Source organism: Apium graveolens, chromosome 9 (assembly GCF_009905375.1).
Source record: "Apium graveolens cultivar Ventura chromosome 9, ASM990537v1, whole genome shotgun sequence".
Taxonomy (NCBI): domain Eukaryota; kingdom Viridiplantae; phylum Streptophyta; class Magnoliopsida; order Apiales; family Apiaceae; genus Apium; species Apium graveolens.
The window spans coordinates 236,001,230-236,021,175 of record NC_133655.1 but is presented as its reverse complement, the minus strand read 5'-3'; the positions used below and the strand labels follow the sequence as shown (position 1 = coordinate 236,021,175).

At 35.1% G+C, this 19,946-nt stretch overlaps 3 protein-coding genes across 8 annotated transcripts; 1 reads left to right on the top strand and 2 right to left on the bottom strand.

The window, feature by feature from the left end:
* Positions 1–1,066: 1,066 nt before the first annotated feature.
* On the top strand, positions 1,067–4,449 carry LOC141687121 (uncharacterized). Of its 5 annotated transcripts, none has more exons than XR_012560933.1 (5): positions 1,067–1,337; positions 1,932–2,046; positions 2,189–2,307; positions 2,540–2,632; positions 3,965–4,449. XR_012560933.1 is itself a non-coding variant. In XM_074492285.1 (4 exons), exons 1-4 carry the CDS (start codon positions 1,282–1,284, stop codon positions 2,580–2,582), a joined length of 333 nt encoding a protein of 110 aa, XP_074348386.1. In that variant the 5' UTR covers positions 1,067–1,281; the 3' UTR covers positions 2,583–3,862. The 5 variants fall into 5 exon arrangements, 2 of the variants coding, with proteins under 2 accessions (XP_074348386.1, XP_074348387.1); XR_012560934.1 differs by having other exon boundaries at positions 1,068–1,337; positions 2,189–2,332; XM_074492285.1 differs by lacking the exon at positions 3,965–4,449 and having other exon boundaries at positions 2,540–3,862.
* Positions 4,450–4,588: 139 nt separating this feature from the next.
* LOC141687123 (uncharacterized) lies at positions 4,589–7,662 on the bottom strand. 2 transcript variants are annotated; one of them, XM_074492287.1, is made up of 7 exons: positions 7,512–7,662; positions 7,144–7,217; positions 5,622–5,681; positions 5,279–5,326; positions 5,099–5,155; positions 4,928–4,996; positions 4,589–4,807 (listed from the first exon to the last, which is right to left on the bottom strand). In XM_074492287.1, the coding sequence occupies exons 2-7, from the start codon at positions 7,201–7,203 to the stop codon at positions 4,799–4,801; spliced, it is 303 nt and encodes a 100-aa protein (XP_074348388.1). In that variant the 5' UTR covers positions 7,204–7,217; positions 7,512–7,662; the 3' UTR covers positions 4,589–4,798. The 2 variants fall into 2 exon arrangements, with proteins under 2 accessions (XP_074348388.1, XP_074348389.1); XM_074492288.1 differs by having other exon boundaries at positions 5,099–5,152; positions 7,512–7,661.
* A 491-nt stretch (positions 7,663–8,153) lies between these two features.
* On the bottom strand, positions 8,154–11,956 carry LOC141686804 (beta-D-xylosidase 1-like). The gene is made up of 7 exons (XM_074491885.1): positions 11,303–11,956; positions 10,421–10,699; positions 10,169–10,338; positions 9,974–10,071; positions 9,530–9,874; positions 9,040–9,453; positions 8,154–8,925 (listed from the first exon to the last, which is right to left on the bottom strand). The coding sequence occupies exons 1-7, from the start codon at positions 11,711–11,713 to the stop codon at positions 8,339–8,341; spliced, it is 2,304 nt and encodes a 767-aa protein (XP_074347986.1). The 5' UTR covers positions 11,714–11,956; the 3' UTR covers positions 8,154–8,338.
* Positions 11,957–19,946: the final 7,990 nt, after the last annotated feature.

The following is a 19,946-nucleotide window of genomic DNA, read 5'->3' as shown; positions in this document are numbered from 1 at the left end:
CTGCAACATTTTGTTGTTTAGTTAGTGCTTTCAATTACTCCATGTATGTATCCATGGTTTTGAGATCCTTTTCGTGTTTTGTTAAAGGAGGCCCAGTCATGGCTCTAATGCCAATTGTCACAATTGTGACTTAAATTTTGTAAATTTTTAGGTTAAGTTTGACAATAGGTAAATAACTTGAGGAAGAAAATATGAGATGAGAGGAGAGAAAAGAAAAAATTAATATTTTATTTCTTAAGTTACGCATAAAGTGATACTCATACATATAGCCAACAGTACCCACCTACTTAATGGATAAAAAATAAAATAATATAACTACGACTTAAAAGCCATCACGTGATGTTCTGAATCCTTCTACTAGACGATGTCGTTTCCGCCTTCATTTAAACAGAGCTCATTAAGGGTTTCACACACCATCCGTGACACTATTGAGCCGCGAAATAAGAAATTAAGTTCATCTAGGTTTCATGTTCTCCAAGAACTACGTAGGGTGAGTTTGATCTTCTATAAAAGGAGGTATGTGGGTATTGGAATCGAGAGTTTTATATGCCACCACCAAACACAATTGCGATCAAAGCCCCCGATTCATCAGAATCACCAAATTCCGACGACTTTCACCGGCGAAAATCACCGATGCAGATCTTGATTTCGGCTGCGAAACTCGTATATTTGTTAACCAAGGATATTTCTGGATATAGTAAATAGTTATACGAAAAATTAAAGATATTTCTGAATATTGTAAATAGTTATACAAAAAAATTGATGTTCAAATAATTAAAAAAATTACTTGATTTTGAAATGAAAATGTTAAAATTAAAGCTTACTATTTACTCCCTTCTCCCTTCCAATTGTTTATATTTCTGAGTAAGTGTCTGACACGCATTTTAAGGTACATAAAAGTATAGTTATGTAACTTATTTTTATAATTTTCTTTTTTCTGAATAAAGTTGAATATTTTAATTTTTATTAAGAAAAATAAAATTGTAAAAAAAAGTTGCACAAATATACTTTATATGATATAAATAATTGAAAGAGACGGAGTATTTACGATATAATTAGCAGGTCCCTCGACTATCTGAATTGATTTGATTAACAGTTGCATTCACGGAAGAGATGCAATTCTTTGGAAGCTCTGAGATGAGTCCATCTCCGCCGGTTGCGACGGCGCTAGGAAATAACGTGCACATGATATACGTATTCAATCGTAACGGCATTTGTTTGCTCTACCGGGAATGGAATCGTCCACTTCGCACTCTTGATTAAGACCAAGATCACAAGCTTATGTTCGGTCTCCTTTTCTCTCTTAAATCTCTTACTACCAAAGTGGATCCTACTAGGTATGTTTCATCCCTCTTTATTTATTTGAAATCTTGAACACCAGAGAGGGAGGGAGGGAGGGAGGGAGAGAGAGAGAGAGAGAGAGCGGGAGGGGGGGAGAGAGATTGTTATAGTGCTACCTGATTGATTCTCTCTTTTGTTTTGTACTATTGTAATGATTGAATGCTTGCTTCCAGTTCATATAATGTGTTTCCAGCTTAATATGTTACTTATACTTCCGTTATTGAATTTAGGATTGCTGTATATAAGCCGTGATGGTAAGTTAAATTGTTATGAAATTCCGAGTCGTACAGCTGATTTAATTAAAATGGGTTTATCTGGTTCGGATGGAGAATACTCTCAGACATTTAGTTGGCACGTACGTATTCCAGTTTAATATATTGCATTATCTGCCACTGAAATGATCTCATTTGAGTGATATTTGTTAGTGAAATCTTGAAGTGTTATGGGAATTTAACTATTCTCCTCTGCTCATATAAAAGTTTTTAAACCACCTGCGAAATTTCAATAGAATGGAAAATCATTTTATATGAATCAAATAGTATTATCAAGCGTTCTAAGCCTTTTTCTTGGATTCTCTTTGTGATAGATAGTGTTGAGAAAGGAAATCTCGGAGTGCCACTGTTACCTGGGCAAGGATGTTCATTTCACAGTTTCCGTACAAATACATACAAACTAAGTTTTATGGAGAGTCCATCTGGGATGAAGGTCAGTACTCAATATATTACATGCTTTAATGACGGTGCATTTACTTCAATATCCTAAACTAAGGAATTTATATGTCAAATTGTTTTCCTAAATGAAATTTATTATGGCTATATGTATAATTACTATCATGATCTCTGTCCAGATCATCCTTGTCACTCATCCTAGAGCTGGAGATCTTAGAGAACCTTTTAAGTATATCTACGATCTGTATGTTGAGTATGTTGTGAAGAATCGGCTTTACGCCTTAGGAACTCCTATCAAGTTAGTGATGATATTTGTTGATGAGGTTTTTTTCTCTTCGATACTTTTCTTAATGTTGGACTGCTTTTGTTGTATTAGTGCGCCTAGGACTATAACTTGGTTGGTTTAGGAGAAAAACTTAAAGTTCCTTCATAGAAGAGGATGAGAGGAAACTTTGAGTATTCAGTTTGTAAGAGTACGTAAGTGCAATTACGCTAGATAAGTTAGTCATGTTTGTAAGTGTCATGTGCAGGTGTAATGCTAAACTCAATACTATATGTCGTATTTCAGCATAAGGGAGAGATTTCACACGATGCTACAGATTTACATCACTAATATACACAAGGTAAAGGTCTTCCAGTTCTAATACTATAATACAAAGATTTTCCCTCAGATGTTTTAGTCATGAAAGCATTAGCGGTTCTTTTAACAAGAATGATTGTAAAGGTTTCATCTGTAAAAGGTGAGCGAAACCACTTGAAATTTCAGTAATAGAAGGAGAACACTTTGAGGGCCCTTCAAGGGACTGCAGAAGTAGTGGTTCTGGTTTACATGAATATGAAGGAAAGTTCTTTTGAGGACCGTTTTGATAGATGCCATTCTTGGTTTCGACAAGGTTGTGTATTGACCATTTTGAAATAACAATGAAGTTTAGGTGTATAGTTGCTTATACAAAGTCCGAGCGCTGCACTTTGTCAAATGTGACCTCTAATACATGTGTATAGGAGATGAATACTGATATTTGTATGTGGAGAAGTATGTGGCTAACCATAAGCTGGGTTCAAATGCATGCTAATTATTTTGGTTTCGTAAATTCTTTTTAGATGCACTAGGGATTTTCGTTCTTACAATAAATGGACACAATATATAAAATTGACCTCTTTGTTTTAAAATTTAGAAAGCTCAACTGCCGAAGAGCTAAAGGTGAGTTAAGTTGGAATTTGTCATACACCAACTTACTATAGAAGTTTGATTTCGAAGCTGGAATCCTTTAAAAGGAGGGAGTATGTAACAACCCTTGTAATTAGTACCTACGGTTTTATTTATCTGTTTGATTCTTAAGATTGTTGTGTATTTTGAACTTTCCTTTTTTAATATAGTTAATTACAGAACAGTATGTGAGAGAACACAAGGAGAGTTGAATACAAAATATTTATGTTATAATTTTATTTTAAAGTTTGTTGATGTGTATATAATTTATATTTTCTTTTGATGGTGACCATTACCCAGCTTGCTTATAGAGCCATACTTATATTGCATTTATTTAACTATATTTTTAACCTAGTTAAGTTATAGCAAGACTAATATAGTTGGCATAATTTTCTACCCTATTTTATTTTTGATATATATATATTTTAGGTTTATTGATTCATGGCTATGATTGGCTCTATCAAGCCATCAACTTAACTTATTTCTAGTTTTGTATGTTCTTGAATAACTTTTTGTTATATAAAGTGGAAAGTGGATTAAACTTGTAGGCTGCACTATGTGCTTTTACTTGTCATTTATTTATAAAATCCTTTATTGAAACTAGCTTTAGAATTTTTTTGAAACATGATGAAAATGTACTTTTTTGAAAGGATAGCGTTGAAACTTCTAGGATCAAACCTAAACCCTCGGAAGATCCAAGATTTGTGGGGGTTTCTCTGATGGTTGTTCTAATTACCATGTTTTACAGAGGTAGAGGTATAGGACACCGGAGGTGCTAGCTAACTCAGAAGCAAAACTTATCGGGCATACAGTGATTAGACTTGTTAAAAGGATTCGCCATACTTAAGACAGGAGACCAGATGGCTGTTACTCGCAACAAGTATCATATGCATTTTAGCATGTGAAACAGGGAATGCCTAGGATTTGAATAAGCAACTTTAATGTAATAGAATAGTCGTAGAAGCAGGCTTTATATGAAAAGTGAAAGAGATTAAGGATGGTGACTGGCGAGAGAATGGCAGATCTAGTTTAAGGCATGACTAAAGTCGATGCATAAAATATTGTTTTTATTGAAAAGTTTAATTAAATTGATAAGGATGACTTATAGATTCCCCTTTATATAGTGGCCTCATATGGCTTTCTAATTCTATGTAATAAAGTTCTACTTTTGGAAGTACTTTATAGTCTACAAGTCTAAGGCTCTTTATTTTTCACGTACAGTTAGTGCGGTTTGGTAAAAAGAGCTTATTAGTTAGGGATATTCTCCATGTAGATATTCTCCATGGTATCATCGTAAAATTGAATTTTCTCGCTGGTACCATCACTTTAATGGTGAGCTTGAGTTTACACTCAAGAAACTTTTGAGTTCGTATGCATTCAAATCTCACTGAATCAGATAGAATTACTAATTTTTTCACACTAGACAGTGTGTTACATTTTCGTAAAATTTCATGTACAAATCAAGATAGTGGATCAAAATGTTCGATGAAATGAACATATTTGAGACAGATGAACGTATTAACAAGCACCTCACTGCAAGGTAAATTGGAAACAGACCATTTGAACAGTGCAAATGTAGATATTATTCGGCCTGCAAATTTCACAGAGATATAAGTTAAAATAAAATGATTAAATAAGACAGGAGTATGTATTTTGCAAACTCTGGGTTTAGGAGTATGTTTTTTGCAAACTCTGGGTAAGCAGAGCTCACAGTATTTTCTCTTCCGGTTCCAGATGTACATGCTGGTCTCCTGGGTGGGAGTTGTTGGTGTGGAGTCCTCTGCATACATTATTTTTTTTTTCGATAAATTTTATATTATAACTGATATAAATATTTCCAGATGCTTGTCCTTTTTAGTCATAGTCTTACAAATTTTATTACCTGCAATTTTGGCTGTAAGGTTTCCATTGTTTTTGGGGTCAATCCGACACCTTGCTGCTTAAATTAAGAAAAAAATAACTTAAATGCATAAATAAACCAAAATTTCACTAGTGTATTAATAAATTTTTGAGAAAAAGAAAAGAAAAGGAGTGTATTATAGATATGGGCCATGTACTGTACCTTGCATAAAGCCCAATCTGCTGAATCAAAGAAGGCCCGTTCATGATCCTGTATATTTTATTACCAAAATGTCGATTAAGATATGTTGGTTTATTTGTTTTTTTAACTGACTACACAGGGAGACGGAGGAGCAGGATCACTGTCAATTTCATGAGTATATATGCATATGCATATACGCGTATATAAAATTTAATTTTTTTGTGAAGGAAAGTCATATAATAAGCATATATTTCCTTATATTCATATTCCAGGACCGTATAATATGCTTACACTGGGCCTACAAATCTCCAGGACCGTAGCGTTAAAGAGATCATATACTAAGAAGTAATGAAGTATCACTTGCCTTGGAGATCAAAGGCTTTCTCTTTGGCGCAATTCCTCCGTATCTATTTCCGGAGCTTGCCTGCAATTAAAAAAAAAACATGAAATTGTGACAATTTGAAATTTTAGTCACAGTTAAAACTATCCACTCTGTATACATTATAAAAAATCAGCCCAATTGCGATAATTTTTATGTCAAAATTGTTGCAGTTGGTGTAAAAGAATGGAAAATTTTCATTGTTTTTAATCGATTCTTATGTTCATATTTTTGTTACAAGTTTTCTTTTATAATTAATCTGATTTTTAGTGATACTTTATTTTTAGCGGAATGATTCCATATTTTTAATTTCGACAATTTGGAATACGATCAAAACGCATGCGTCTAAAATGAATTAATCGGTTAGGTAAGATTTGAAGATCAGGTCATTATAAGCTGGAAATAAAAATGCACCTGACCAACTCCTTCAGTAGATATTGACCAACCATGGTGGTGGTTATTTTAACTCAACAATTCGGAATTCTGGTCATACACATTATTAAAACGACATTACAATTTATGACAACTATCAACAAAATTATAAAGTATTTACAAAAAAAATTATTAAATGAAAGTTAAACCTATAATCATGATTAAAATACGAGATATACGGTTAAAATTTCCGACAATTATATTATAGGAGACTTTTTCAATATGTAAAAAAAAACAATGGATATTAATTATCGATTGTTAGTATAAAAATTAACATCAGTTGAGACGTAGGATATTATTAATTTAAAATTATATGAAATTCAATTTTAATCAAAGTTGTTAGTAACTATTTAGAGCTTAAAATGATTTTATGTAGTAGTTCAGTAATTGGCCTTTGCCGACAATCATCTTAAACTTAACAACCCCTTGTGTACGGAATATAACAATATAAGTGTTGGGTGGTTTATATTCATTTGTTTTGATTATTTGAGAGCCTTGGATTTAATGGACCACTTCACTAGCTACTATAATAGACTAGGATAGTGATTTCTTAGGAGAGGGACCAACTCATCTTTGACACTGTTAGCTACATTTACTGCCTTCCTCGTAACAATTTGGTTATCTTTTTGTTCAATCTATACAAAGACTGATATGCTGTACAGCCTAAAAATTTTGAGTGCATATGAATATGAATGTACGCGGACATTTTTCCTGTTCGTTAAACATAGCTAGCTAGTGAGATACTATTAGAAGAATTGTTGGTTAGATTGAATTTGGATTAACCTCTACTTGAATAAAGACTCGCCGATTCCACATTTTTGGAGATATTTCACATTTTCATGTAAAAATGACAAGAATTGAATATGTAATTTTCGCTTAAAAAATTTATCTAGTTTCTTGTTTATAGTATTTAGAACAAGGATGAGTAGGTTGATATCAACGAATTCGTAATATTTTTAGTAATCGACAGTGTTGATTACATAAATTATATTAATGTGATTTTGTCATCTTATTTGTTCTTCTGATACTAACGGAATAACAGTAATGTGATCCAATGAGTGCCACCGGTACGTACCTCGGTGTCCTGAGTAGCAATATTGCATTCTCCGTTGTTTCCGTTGCAAGCAGTTGCCATCGATCTCTTCTTTTCTGCAATACATATACAAATATATTTATAGACAATGCGTTGTCTTGTTGTTTATAAATTTTTATTTTTGTACTAACACAGAGGAAACGCTGACAGTCAAGAATGAGTTATTATGACACCGATAGAACATGCAGGTTTTATTATAAGCCTATGTCTATATACATGTTACAAGAGATCCTAGAATAATAAACATAAAGACAATGCTCTAATGTCTCTCTGATCGATCGAGAGAGAGAGAGAGAGCTAGGGAGGGAGAGAGAGAGAGGGAGAGAGAGAGAGAGAGAATATGGCGTTACCTTAGAAATGGAGGAAGAGGGCAGCAAGCAAAGTGATATGATATGATATAATTTGTAGGCTTGTAGCAGGCAAAGAGGCTATATTCCCATGTAAAAATGTATAAAAGGCAGGGGGGGGGGGCGAGAGCGATATAAAGATGAGATAATTGGATGATCCAGTAAAGGCAGAGTTATTTTTATATACTCTCACATACGTGCGTGTCTACATATGTATGGTAAATATCGGTACCTACTCGCTACATAATTATTACTAACAATTATTAATAGCAACGTGTTACACGTCTATATATATAATTTAGTATAAAAAATTAAAATTTTAAAACTGGGATGATGGTAAATTTCTATGAGCAGGCCGGAGTATTGACTCATTCGTTATATTACAAACTCAATTGCAAGAGAGACATTGAAAAAGTACAATAAACCAATGTGTTTTCCCCTTTTGGTTTTCTAGAAGCCTTAGTTAAACTTAAATATTCTCTTCACATTTTTTATTGATTCCCAGAAATTTAAGTGTATATCCAACTCTTAACATTTTTATCTTGAATTAGTCTTTTGTTTCAAGTTTATGACGAAAATTACATTAAACTCGTTCAAATTAAGCAGTGGGATAAAATCATGCAATAGAACACACCAACACCAAAATTTAGAATAACTAGTGAGTCATTCGTGTATATATGTGTAAATTATGACATAAAAACCTGATTCCGGTACATTTGCCGGACTGTTATGCGTGCATCATTAAACTAACACAAGTGCCAATTGTAGCACTAGCCACTGGGCTTAACAATTTTCTTTCAATCCTTAAAAAACAACTCATGTTTGATACTCTAGAAAGCAAGCTGAAGAGAAACTGAATGCTTAAGATCACCAACATGAAGAGTATGGTCTCCTATAGGAATTCTTCGAACTCCGAATTCGTCAGCTACACTAAGATGTTTGCACACATCAATATGCATTTTAACCCTTTCTCGAGCTCCGGCCACCACATGGACTTTCTCAAATCCAACTAGTTGTTTGTCCTTGGTCCATTTTCCGGCTGGAGGAGTTGCAAATGCAAGGACTGTATGTGTTCCATCCATTGTCCCGGTGTTGTGGACATCAATGTGTATGCCTAAGGCAAGGGCATTGCAGTTTGTGTGTATAACTTTTATTCCACTAGTTAGCATAGTTGTGTTTTTCATTATTTTGTTAGCTGCAAATGGTACAGAAATTGCGGTTGCAGGGCTATTGGCTAACTTGTGCACAAATGTAGTGTAACTTAAGCCATGCCCGAATGGATAGATAACCGGGCCTTTGTAAAATCTGTATGTTCTGCCTGGGTATTCTTTTGACGGATTGGCTCTCATGTCCATGCTTGTCATTGGCACCTTTGCAAGGTAGCTTTCTGGGTACCATGTCATCGGTAGTTTTCCTCCTGCAACAAGTTGTACTCATCAGAAAATGAAATATTGGTGGTCTCGGGCTTAAATAGAATTAATTGTTTTGTCTGCGAGTATTAGGCTAAGGGCCCTGTGAGTATTAGTTTTACCTGGATTGATCATACCAAACAGAACATCAGCAATTGCAGTCCCACCTTCTTGACCAGGATAACCAGCCCATATGATAGCAGAAATTCGAGGATCTGCCTTGGCAAAATCAATGTCAACTGGTCCACCGGACATCAAGACTAAGATAGTAGGGCCTTTAGAAGCCAATGAAACTCTAGAAATGAGCTCTTGTTGATGCCCAGGTAATAATAAACTAGCTCTGTCTCTGGCCTCTGCTTCAACTGATTGATCAAGTCCCATTACTAGAACTGTTGCATCCGCTCGTCGAGCAGCTTCCTCAGCAGCCCCAAACTGCTGATTAGATTTGCAAGCAACGTCGCTACATCCTGCCTCATGAATTGTGTGAACATATCGCGCTATACCTTGTACTGGAGTGGTATAATCACATGCAACTCCTGAAAAAGAAAAAGAGTTATGAGTGGCAACTCGATAGCATTTAATCAGTATACAAAATGAGACATTCGTAAATACCAGCATAGTTGCCTATCATAGTAACAGTGACATCTGAATTCGGTCCAATGACTGCAACAGTAGGGTGTAATCTTGTGGACAGAGGTGGTGATGTTTTTTGATTTTTAAGTAGAACAATTCCTTGACGCGCAGCCTCAAGAGCAAGTTGTTGATGGTCTGGGGTGCATACGTCACGCGGCCCCAAGTTAGCATAGGGTTGCCTAGGACCATCAAACATTCCCAAACGCATTTGTACAGTGAGAGTGTTGAGCAGAGCGGTGTTAACATCTGCTTCAGTAAGCTTTCCTTGCTTTATGGCCCCTTCTGTGAAGACTGCTAAGTAAGGTCCACAATCCAAATCCAAACCTGCAAAACAGACACGTTTAGGCTTTCTCGGTTTATCCTGCTCGTAGATGTACCAAAAGTGTGAAATTTACTATCCATTACTGATAAATATTATGGTACCTGCTTTAATTGTGGCAGCAGCTGCATCTTCTGGCGTGGCCGTAAAATGTTGTTGCTCATAAAGAACTCCAACCGAGTCGCAATCAGACACAATATACCTGCATTTAGCACATATAAACATCAATTTTCAATCCTTTAATGATCATGATTATTAGGAATAACACATTTAAATGAGCACATATATGTGATTCTCACCCGTCAAGGCGCCATTGACCACGAATAGTATTTTTCAAGAGATTAGGGTCAGCACAAGTAGGGATGCCATTAACTTGATTATATGAACACATGACACTTGCAACTTTCCCTTCTTGGACACAAGCCTTAAAGGGTACATTATATGTGTCCTCTAAATCTTGCTTACTAACCTGCCAAAATCCATATCTTAATTAACTAGTCCCTGATATTTAACAATTACTAATAACACGCACATCAAGAAAACCGTATTACCTGAGCATTGAAATGGAAGCGATCAACATGATTCCAATTGTCAAGATCGTAGGCAGTGTAATGTTTACAACAGGCAGCAACCTTCAATCGGTTCCCTCGTGCACTCTGAAGCCCTTTGACATATCTAGCGCCATATCGAGCTGCCAGGACAGGGTCTTCACCAGGCGTCTCTTGTCCCCTTCCCCATCTAGGATCTCTGAATATGTTCACATTCGGGCTCCAGAACGTTAAACCAGCCTTTCCTCCATTGTACATTGCTCTGCCTTCATCAGACACCACCTGTTGTTGTTATCCAAGTCCATATCCAATTTAATTAATTGCACAGTTGTATGGTAATAATAATTTCTTGTAATTCTCGAAACGTGCAATCAATTATATTGAGTGGGCCAAATGGCCAATTATCAGAAAAGGCTAACCAACTGCTTTTAAAAGGACCCGTATCATAGAATTGAAATTCTAACAGAAGTTAACTACACGCAACTGATCAGACCTATACATCAAGCAGAGATTGATATTTTCTGCTCACGATTTTGATTAGTTTCATAAATTCATGACTGTTACGGTTTCCAACCATGACTTGGACAACCTTCTATACCTAAAATAAGCCACAATATGAAAGTTCTGGTACTGTAATTTTTTCGACTTTCTGTAATAGTAGTAAAAAAATGTAACTCACATGCAAATACTTCTAGTACTCTGTCACGTTTATTTAATTACCAGCATATTTTTCCATCACGACACACTATAGGTTAGCCTTCTGACCATAATTTCAGTACCAAATAAGTCCAAATTATGAAGTGATCTTGTGACTTTGAAAACAGTAATACACTTTTGTACATATATGAGGATATATAACACTTGTGACTTATAAGTTAAAAGTACCTGTCCGATTCGTTCCCACAACGAGTCGTTGAAGGAAGCTGCGGTGGTGATGACTTGAGGAAAGCTGGTGGCGCCAGGGAATTCACCGCCAAATTTTGTACCAGGGCCAACATTAGACACTCCATGCAACGCCTCGGACCACCACTCGTAGCCTAAAATCCCCAACCTAGGCACCGGAGCTGCATTGTTCACTAGCAAACCAATCTTTTCTTGTAACGTTAACCGTCCAATCAAGTCCCTAACCCTGTCACGTATGTGAAGTGACACAGTACAAAATGGCAAACTCTTGGTCAATGCATTGCTTGGATCACAAGCAAACGGACCTCGAGATTCTCCGGTCCGGAAACATAAGAAAAGAACAAAGCAAATTAGAAAGAAGGATAATGCTGAGGTTTTAGCCATAATGATCATAATATATGTCTTTTGTTTGAGTAATGAGGGATGTGAAACAACTGAACAAATGTTGGAGTTTATATAGAGGGAGGTTGCGTTTGTGATCTGTCTAAATATGTAAGAGATATTGAAATGGAAGTATGGCTAAATGATTCAACAGTTTAGAGGATTAGATTTCCACGTAGTTATTAATATGTTATAGAATCTTACTATCTTTTGTGTCATCCATGAACTGATATACACAGAAACAGAAGCTAAGAAAAAGAGAGGGGGGCAAACAAGTTGTTTTCTTGAGTTGCTTATTACAACACGCTTTTCGAGGTTAGATGAAATGAATAATTAACCTACTTGTTTCTTCTCTTTTGAAGATTGACAAATTTCTACTTTCAATGGTAAAAAAGAATTGGTTCACAAAATATATGGCTGTTTTTGTTGTTTGGACATTTACAACAAAGTTAAGTTGAACACTCCGACAGAAAAGAAATTGTTTTTACTAATAATAATATAAGTCTGACAAACATGGACATATGGACACTAATCAAAATATATATTTTAGTTTATTTCATTTTTTCACGACTAAGCAAAGTATTTATTAAAATATTAAAATTAACAGTAAAAATTTCAAACTATCAAATATAATCTGATTAACAAAAAATAAACTAGACAAATATAGGTAGATAAAAGGATTGGAAAATGGAAAATGCAGTAGCTGTTAAAACTTCTCATTAGTAATTTTGTCTCTTATTCTCATGTTATGGTGTCTTTAATTTTGTTTATTTTCTTTTTCTTTGCTAATAAATTACACCCCAGTCCAAACCATCACTACTTCATGTTTTTTAATATCCATTTCTCAAAAAATAGTTTTATTTTTAAGCGGATTTTTTTTATTGTAAACATTTCACAAACTTTTAACAAAACTTTTACAAAAACAGAATCAGTGCATTATAGATAGGTAAGTAGACAGTTAAAAATTCTCACATTTAGTGTATATATATATCTATAAATATATAGATATATATACAAATTTTATAAGAAATCTAAAATAACTGAATAATTTTATAAGGTATTTAATTTTTAAAAAACTAAAATTTTACCAAAGAGATCTAATTTTGACCGTATGCCCGGAAGAAAGAAACTTGAAGGGAATTCTTTGTCGAGCAATTTAAAGTAAATGGAATATGGAACCATCAAATGACCAAAACAGTAACCCCAGGAAAAGACGAGACAGGGGTAAATTGTTGAAAAGTTTGTATGAATGTTCAAAACCTTTTATTAGCTTTAAGTACGTTTAAAACAACACTTTTACACCTTATTACTTTGTTTTTATTCCAACAAGCCTAAGATTTATTAAAAATTGAAATCCGAAGTTAATCTTCGAACCAGTGAAATAAAAAATAAGTTCAACAAATATTTATATTATTTTCAAATTATTTAATACATAAAATATTTAAATTTTTCAATTTTAAAACATTATAACCATTATTGCTCATTAAAGCAATCTTCTCTTTTTAGAATATACATCATAATCATTTTAAAATGCATTACTAAATTTATATGATAATATTTAATATTTCTTCTAATAAATTTGAGAACCAAAATTAGGTAACAATGGGTTCGAAGTTGGAAGAATGCAATGATTTTGCATGAAACAATTAATAAGGAATGAATTTGCAGCAAGTATTGCGTCCAGGCTGAGGAACAAAAATTTAAAACGCTCCTTGGTTAACTTAAGTTAATCCAGACATTGCGCTCTGAGGAGAGCAAAGGGAATAAAGATGTCTCATACTAAGTGTCAAGTTATTAACGAGCCAATCACTTGCTTAGTTGCTTGAAACAAAAGCTCAAATAATTTGTAGGAGTGTACATTAGATTCAAAGCTATGGCCTATGGTGGTCATAGGTTCGCTAATCCCCCCAACCCCCATTTGTAACTTATACCCAGCCAGGTTCAGTGTATTCAGAGCAAGTCTACATGTTAATTATTCGAAACTTAAATTAAAATTTTAGGAATATATGAGAAAAAACAAATTGTTCTAATAATTCATAATAATTTCTTAAATCACTATTTCATTTCTTACTTTTACATGCTATCCTCCTTTTTTCAAATTATTTTTTTCTTGAAAATATAAAATTTACTCTCTTTCTCGAAAATATATCTTGAATAACTCATTTTGAGATTCAACTATTTAAAAATACATATTATCGATAAGTTCAATAAAAAAATATCTGGTAATTACGCATGATGTACATGCATATATTTGTAAAGGCTATGCATGGAGTACATGCGAGTCCTATGTACCTAAAAAAATTATTTAAATACAACATGCCTTATATTCCTATTTCTGAAATTCGTATTCTTCACTAAAATTAAAAAATAAAGACTATGCTCGTATTCAAAATACGCATACGAGTAATGCGTATTCAACGAGCATTTATTGCGGCTTCCGGCTCCTGGATATTTTGGGTTTTGTAAATAAGTAATTAGTATATACAGTAATGTTGAGGATAAAATTACTAATCTGTGCGCTAAATTAACAATGGTCAATTTATAATACTTTATGTAAGTAGTGAGCTATATTTCAAAACTTTGTATTCAGTTTTTTTTTTATCAAAAGGAACTTCATTAAATCATCAAATCATCCGACAAAAGGTCTCCAACAATAAGGATGGAGGAGAAGAAAAAACAATAAAGCCATTAAGCTCACAAGGAAATCTAACTAGACTATGAGCTACCTTGTTCGCTTGCTTTTTAACATGACTAAGAGATAATCTACGATTACTCCATAATAACTCTCCACACTACTGCACTAGATCACCCAGCTCTAGAAGGCTACTTTGATTTTGATTAACTGCATTAACACTAAGCAGCGAATCGCTTTCGATCGTGACAGTGCCTTCTACCACTTCATGAGACCACAATAAAGCTTCTAAAATACCTGTTGACTCAGCTTCCGTTACTGAAACAGAGCCTGCAAACCTCTTCGTCTTCCCTGCGATGAACTGACCATGGTGATCTCTAAGGATCATGCCCACTACAAACGAGTTCTAACCCCCCACAACTGAAACATCAACATTGATTTTGAACGCACCCTCAACTGCCCTCTTCCACTTGCAATCGGTTCTTTCTTTGGTTTCTCCATCTACATGAGTACTCGAGGAGGAAGCTCTGTTAGCTAGCTGCCAATCATCAATCTGTTTCATACTCCAGGACTTAGCTATAGCTGGTGGCATATTTTTGTTTTCAAAGATGCACTTATTGCGAGTATACCAAATCCCCTAGAGAATAGCCGACACCGTGATTAGATACTTAGATGAACCAGAAGCTAGGTTAAAAGCAGCCAATGTGAGACGTACTCCATCTCCTGCATCTCAAAATTCAGCCCCACCAATTGCCAACACTCTTTAGCGAAACTACATTCAAAGAAGAGATGTCTTAAGTGTTCTACTTCGCCTACACACATAGGACAACTAATAGTGACCGGCACCCCCTTCCCTTGAAGTCTATTTCTCACAAGAATCGTGTTTCGACAGAGTCTCCAAAGAAAAACTCGAATCTTATGCGAAATTAGCAATTTTCACAATCTTTTCCACCCCACTGAATTTGAAATTTCCTCACCAGTATTTTGAGACTTGCACCATTGGAAGTACACTGATTTCATTGTGTACTGACCATTACTAGTATGGATCCAAACGATCCTATCTCTAGTACTGTGACGGCCTCAACCTCGGGGTCAGGAGTTGACGTCACTAAACACAATTACCAAAAATATAAACAACAGAATTATTATTAAAATATACTAACTTGACCCCAAACCAAGATCCGATCCAGGTTCAAGTATAATCCAGGTTCTCAATATTACAAACTCGTTATTCACTATCTAAGACACACTAACTTTATTCAGCAACTCTTCAGATCTCATGGTCTGATACAAACTACCTCAGAGGAGTCAGGTCCAGTAGGGGCGGGAACACGGGTCGGTCTGACTGTTCTTCTAGACATCTGCGAAATATAGATAACAGTTTGCAAGGGTGAGTATAATCGCTCAGCAGTACTAAATATGAATAACAGATTAAAACAGTAATGTAACAATAATGGGAACAGAACTGTAATCATGACATCAACATTTCATAATGATAATCAAAGTAACTCGATACCGCTAATTAGCATGCTTTGTGAAAACAACATTGTAGTGTGCTGCGTAATACCAGAGTCCAATTTTAGCATGCTAACCATTTTATAAAACCGTTGTATCAATCAATCATACTTTCGTATAATTCACAAATCCCAATCAGATACATAGCGGATATGTGAAGACAGCTGATCAGGCTATCAACACCAGACGGCTCTAACTGCCATCCCATTTACCTGTTCCGAAACTCAGAGACTAGCTAGGTCTCTGACCTGCTGGACTAATCGGTTTTATAATGCGCGCAATCGAATTAGCCTCTTACGCCACCTCAATAGGCCTACTCTGGCCTCAATATATCCCATATCTGACCGTTTTATCCAGTTTTCAAAACACTTGTACCTATCTCATTTTCAAAATCATTTATTTAACCAGCACACCTATAAAATCCAGTTCGCAAATCATTTCATTCGAGATAGGTACCTTGCGAAGTTACTTCTCCCCAAAGCAATTTAAAAACAGTGATTTATAACTACAGGGGATACGTAACTTAGAACGTTTCTGTTCCATTATGAGAATAAAACATTTAGTTATTCATACGTACTAAACCATAAAAGAATGGTCAGGGGTACTTGCCTTGCAACGCTTTACAAACCCTAATAGCTTTCACGCTGACTTTGATCCTGGAACAACTCAACTGGGATCTACAATTACAGAATACCCTAATTAGTTATACCGACATGCTTGATATCCTCAAATCCTAATAACCCAAATCCAACAACCCGACTCGTATTAATATTATACACATAATCATATTTCTCGAACGTAAATAGGGTAACACATAGCACATAATTATGTACGATTACAAATATATTTTTAGAAAATTTTGGCAACAACTTCTTTATTTATAAGACTACCCGTCGATTATAGTCGGCGTCAACAATTCTCAACCATCCACAATATTATTCTGTACAACCCAACACCAATAAAAATTAATTATTCAAATCCAAACATATTTTACATAATTATTTTATTTTATTTATTTATAGAATTTAGGACTCAGAACATCGTCATCACCGTCCACCGTTGACTCACCGAAGTTCATCGTCAACGGCGACACAATTTATTGGCGCCCGATATATTACGGGTTCCCAAATAAATCATACCGATTAATATTATTTTCTCGTCACGAAATTCTTTTATTTCACAAATGATACTCATTTATTTCCCTGCAGAAAAATTAAATAAAAAAAATCAAAATCAATTTACAACAACCAATCTGCCACACGACAGGCCCAACCAAGAGGTCCAACAAAACAATCCAACAACACCCACTAGCCTCACTGCTAGAGGCCCAATAACAACAGCCAGGCCCAACTGCAACAGGCCCAACTGCAACAGGTCAAGCCCAGCAAGGAGCCAACCCACAAACTCACACACAGCATCGCACACACGCGGCCACGCGCCGCCACAACCCACACACACAAACACTGGCACACACACACAACACTCGATACACACACATCACAAATTACACACACACATATATATATGTATATATATACATATGCAATTACAGAGGCAATAATACAATCGAACCAGCCAAGCAAGGAATTCAAGCGGCGGCTCACCGAAAACGGCCGGAAAACAGAAACGGCGACAGAACAGAGCAGCCGAAACACGGAGAAAACAAGAAACGAGAAGAGAGAGTGAAGAGAGATAACGAGAGATAACGAGAGAGATGAGAGAGATGGAGTGAGAGAGAAATAAAGATGAGAGAGATGAGAGATTGAGACTGTGAGAGACTGAAGTGGCACAACAGAAAAACACAGCAGCCAACACGTGTCCTGTTAAACAGGATACGTGTTGTTTTATTATTAATTCAGAATTCTGAATCCCCGGGACCCAATTTATATCCCGACATAAATATTTTTAACGAACCAAATAATATTAAAAACACATCGAAATAAATTCCAACTAATTCAAAATGATCCGAAATATTCCGAACTAATTAAAACATAATTTTCAAAATTTAAAAAAAAACAATTTCGAAAGCGCACTTTATACCTGTTCTTTAACAAACAATGAAACGACGCGCGGGTGAAGCAATGCCCGAAAATTCCCAAAATAATTTAAAAAATTCTCCGATAAATACGAACTTAATAAGATATAAATTTCATAATTTTTAAAGATTCCCATAATTAAATATGGATTTTAGCATTTAACACTCTCAGAAAATCATTTAAAAAAATGAATAATTAACGAAATATTGATTTCTAAATTTTATAAAGTCCTAAAAATAATTATTAAAATTATAAAATTAGAAAACCAATTTTAAAGACAACCCAAATATTTATGGAATTAAAATTACCATAAAATCACTTTTGCAAGCAAAATAAAATCACATAATTCCAATCCCACATATCAACATATCATAATTAATTAATTAACAATCAGTAACTGCTGCCAAAATCAATACACATCTTTTATTTATTTACTTAAACTTTTATTACACTTCCAAATATAAAAATAAAAATAAAAAATACACGAGTCGTTATATTTCTTCCCCCTTAAAAAGATTCTGTCCCCAGAATCTGACTCATCTAAACAAATGAGGATATTTATCAAGCATGTCTGACTCTAATTCCCAAGTAGACTCTTCTACTCGAGGATTTCTCCACAAAACTTTTACTATTGGAATTGATTTATTTCTAAGGACTCGTTCCTTACGGTCTAGGATCTGAACCGGTTGTTCTACATAGGACAAATCTGGTTGAAGCTCAATCAGTTCATATTCTATAATTTGATTCGAATTAGGGACATAAGGCTTCAACATAGATACGTGGAACACATTATGAATGTGCTGCCACTGCGGTGGTAACGCTATCTCATAAGCGACATTTCCCACTCTCTTTAAAACCTCAAAGGGTCCTATAAATCTAGGGCTAAGTTTACCCTTCTGACCAAATCGTACTAACCCTTTCCAATGCGATACTTTTAGTAACACCAAAGCTCCTATCTCAAAGTCCATGTCTATCCTATGCAAATCTGCGTATTTTCTTTGTCTATCCTGAGCTGCTTCCAATCTTTTCCGAATCAACACTATAGCATCTCTAGTCTACTGAACCAACTCAGGGCCTAACACTTTCTTTTCTCCTATCTCATCCCAATATAACGGTGATCTACACTTTCGTCCATACAAAGCTTCGTAAGGTGGCATCCCTATACTGGCATGGTAGCTGTTATTATACGAGAACTCAATCAAAGGTAGATGCTCATCCCAATTACCCTTAAAATCTAGAACACAGACTCTCAAGATATCCTCTATGGTCTGAATCGTTCTCTCACTTTGGCCATCCGTCTGAGGATGATAGGCGGTGCTCATGTTCAATTTTGTTCCTAGGCACTCTTGGAATTTAGTCCAGAACCTGGAATTAAATCTCGGGTCTCGATCCGACACTATAGAAACAGAAACTCCATGTTTAGTAACTATCTCATCCAGGTATAACTTAACTAACCTTTCTAATGAATACCTTTCATTAATCGGAAGAAAATGCGCCGACTTAGTTAATCTATCAATGATTACCCAAATAGCATCATGATTCGCTCTCGTCTTTGGTAAACCCACTACAAAATCCATAGCAATGTCTTCCCATTTCTATTGGGGAATCTCCAAAGGTTGTAACAATCCACTCGATCGTTGATGCTCTGCTTTCACCTTCTGACATACGTGACATTTACTTACCCAATTGGCAATATCTTTCTTCATTCCTGGCCACCAAAAATTTCTCTTCAAATCCTGGTACATCTTGGTACTACCAGGGTGGATAGAAAACCTAGAGTTATGTGCTTCCTGTAATACTTCGTTCTTCAACTCTGTTACATTAGGAATCCAAACTCTGGACGAAAACCTATACAAACCTTGACTATCTTTTTGAGTACACAACTCTTCTCCTGTCAAAGTATCCGACTCTTGTTCCATAACTCCTTCTTGACATCTTCTAATCTTTTCCATCAAGGCCGGCTGGAAGATAACTTCATATAGTTGCTCTTGACTTTCGTTAGATCCTCGAACTTCAATTTCCATTCTTTCTAAGTCTCGTGCCAATTCTTTCACAATCTTAA

What these genes read in the sequence shown, in the direction of transcription:
- LOC141687123 (XM_074492287.1), bottom strand. Translation starts at nt 7,203, where the DNA reads ATGGCAACTGCTTGCAACGGAAACAACGGAGAATGCAATATTGCTACT. An exon ending in TTGCTACTCAGGACACCGAG is followed by an intron (nt 5,682 to 7,143) that starts GTACGTACCGGT and finishes TTTTAATTGCAG; the next exon opens with GCAAGCTCCGGAAATAGATA. An exon ending in CAGATTGGGCTTTATGCAAG is followed by an intron (nt 5,156 to 5,278) that starts GTACAGTACATG and finishes TCTTAATTTAAG; the next exon opens with CAGCAAGGTGTCGGATTGAC.
- LOC141687121 (XM_074492285.1), top strand. Translation starts at nt 1,282, where the DNA reads ATGTTCGGTCTCCTTTTCTCTCTTAAATCTCTTACTACCAAAGTGGAT. An exon ending in ACCAAAGTGGATCCTACTAG is followed by an intron (nt 1,338 to 1,931) that starts GTATGTTTCATC and finishes TGTGATAGATAG; the next exon opens with TGTTGAGAAAGGAAATCTCG. An exon ending in AGAGTCCATCTGGGATGAAG is followed by an intron (nt 2,047 to 2,188) that starts GTCAGTACTCAA and finishes ATCTCTGTCCAG; the next exon opens with ATCATCCTTGTCACTCATCC.
- LOC141686804 (XM_074491885.1), bottom strand. Translation starts at nt 11,713, where the DNA reads ATGATCATTATGGCTAAAACCTCAGCATTATCCTTCTTTCTAATTTGC. An exon ending in GCTTCCATTTCAATGCTCAG is followed by an intron (nt 10,339 to 10,420) that starts GTAATACGGTTT and finishes GGATTTTGGCAG; the next exon opens with GTTAGTAAGCAAGATTTAGA. An exon ending in TATGATAGGCAACTATGCTG is followed by an intron (nt 9,454 to 9,529) that starts GTATTTACGAAT and finishes TTTCTTTTTCAG; the next exon opens with GAGTTGCATGTGATTATACC.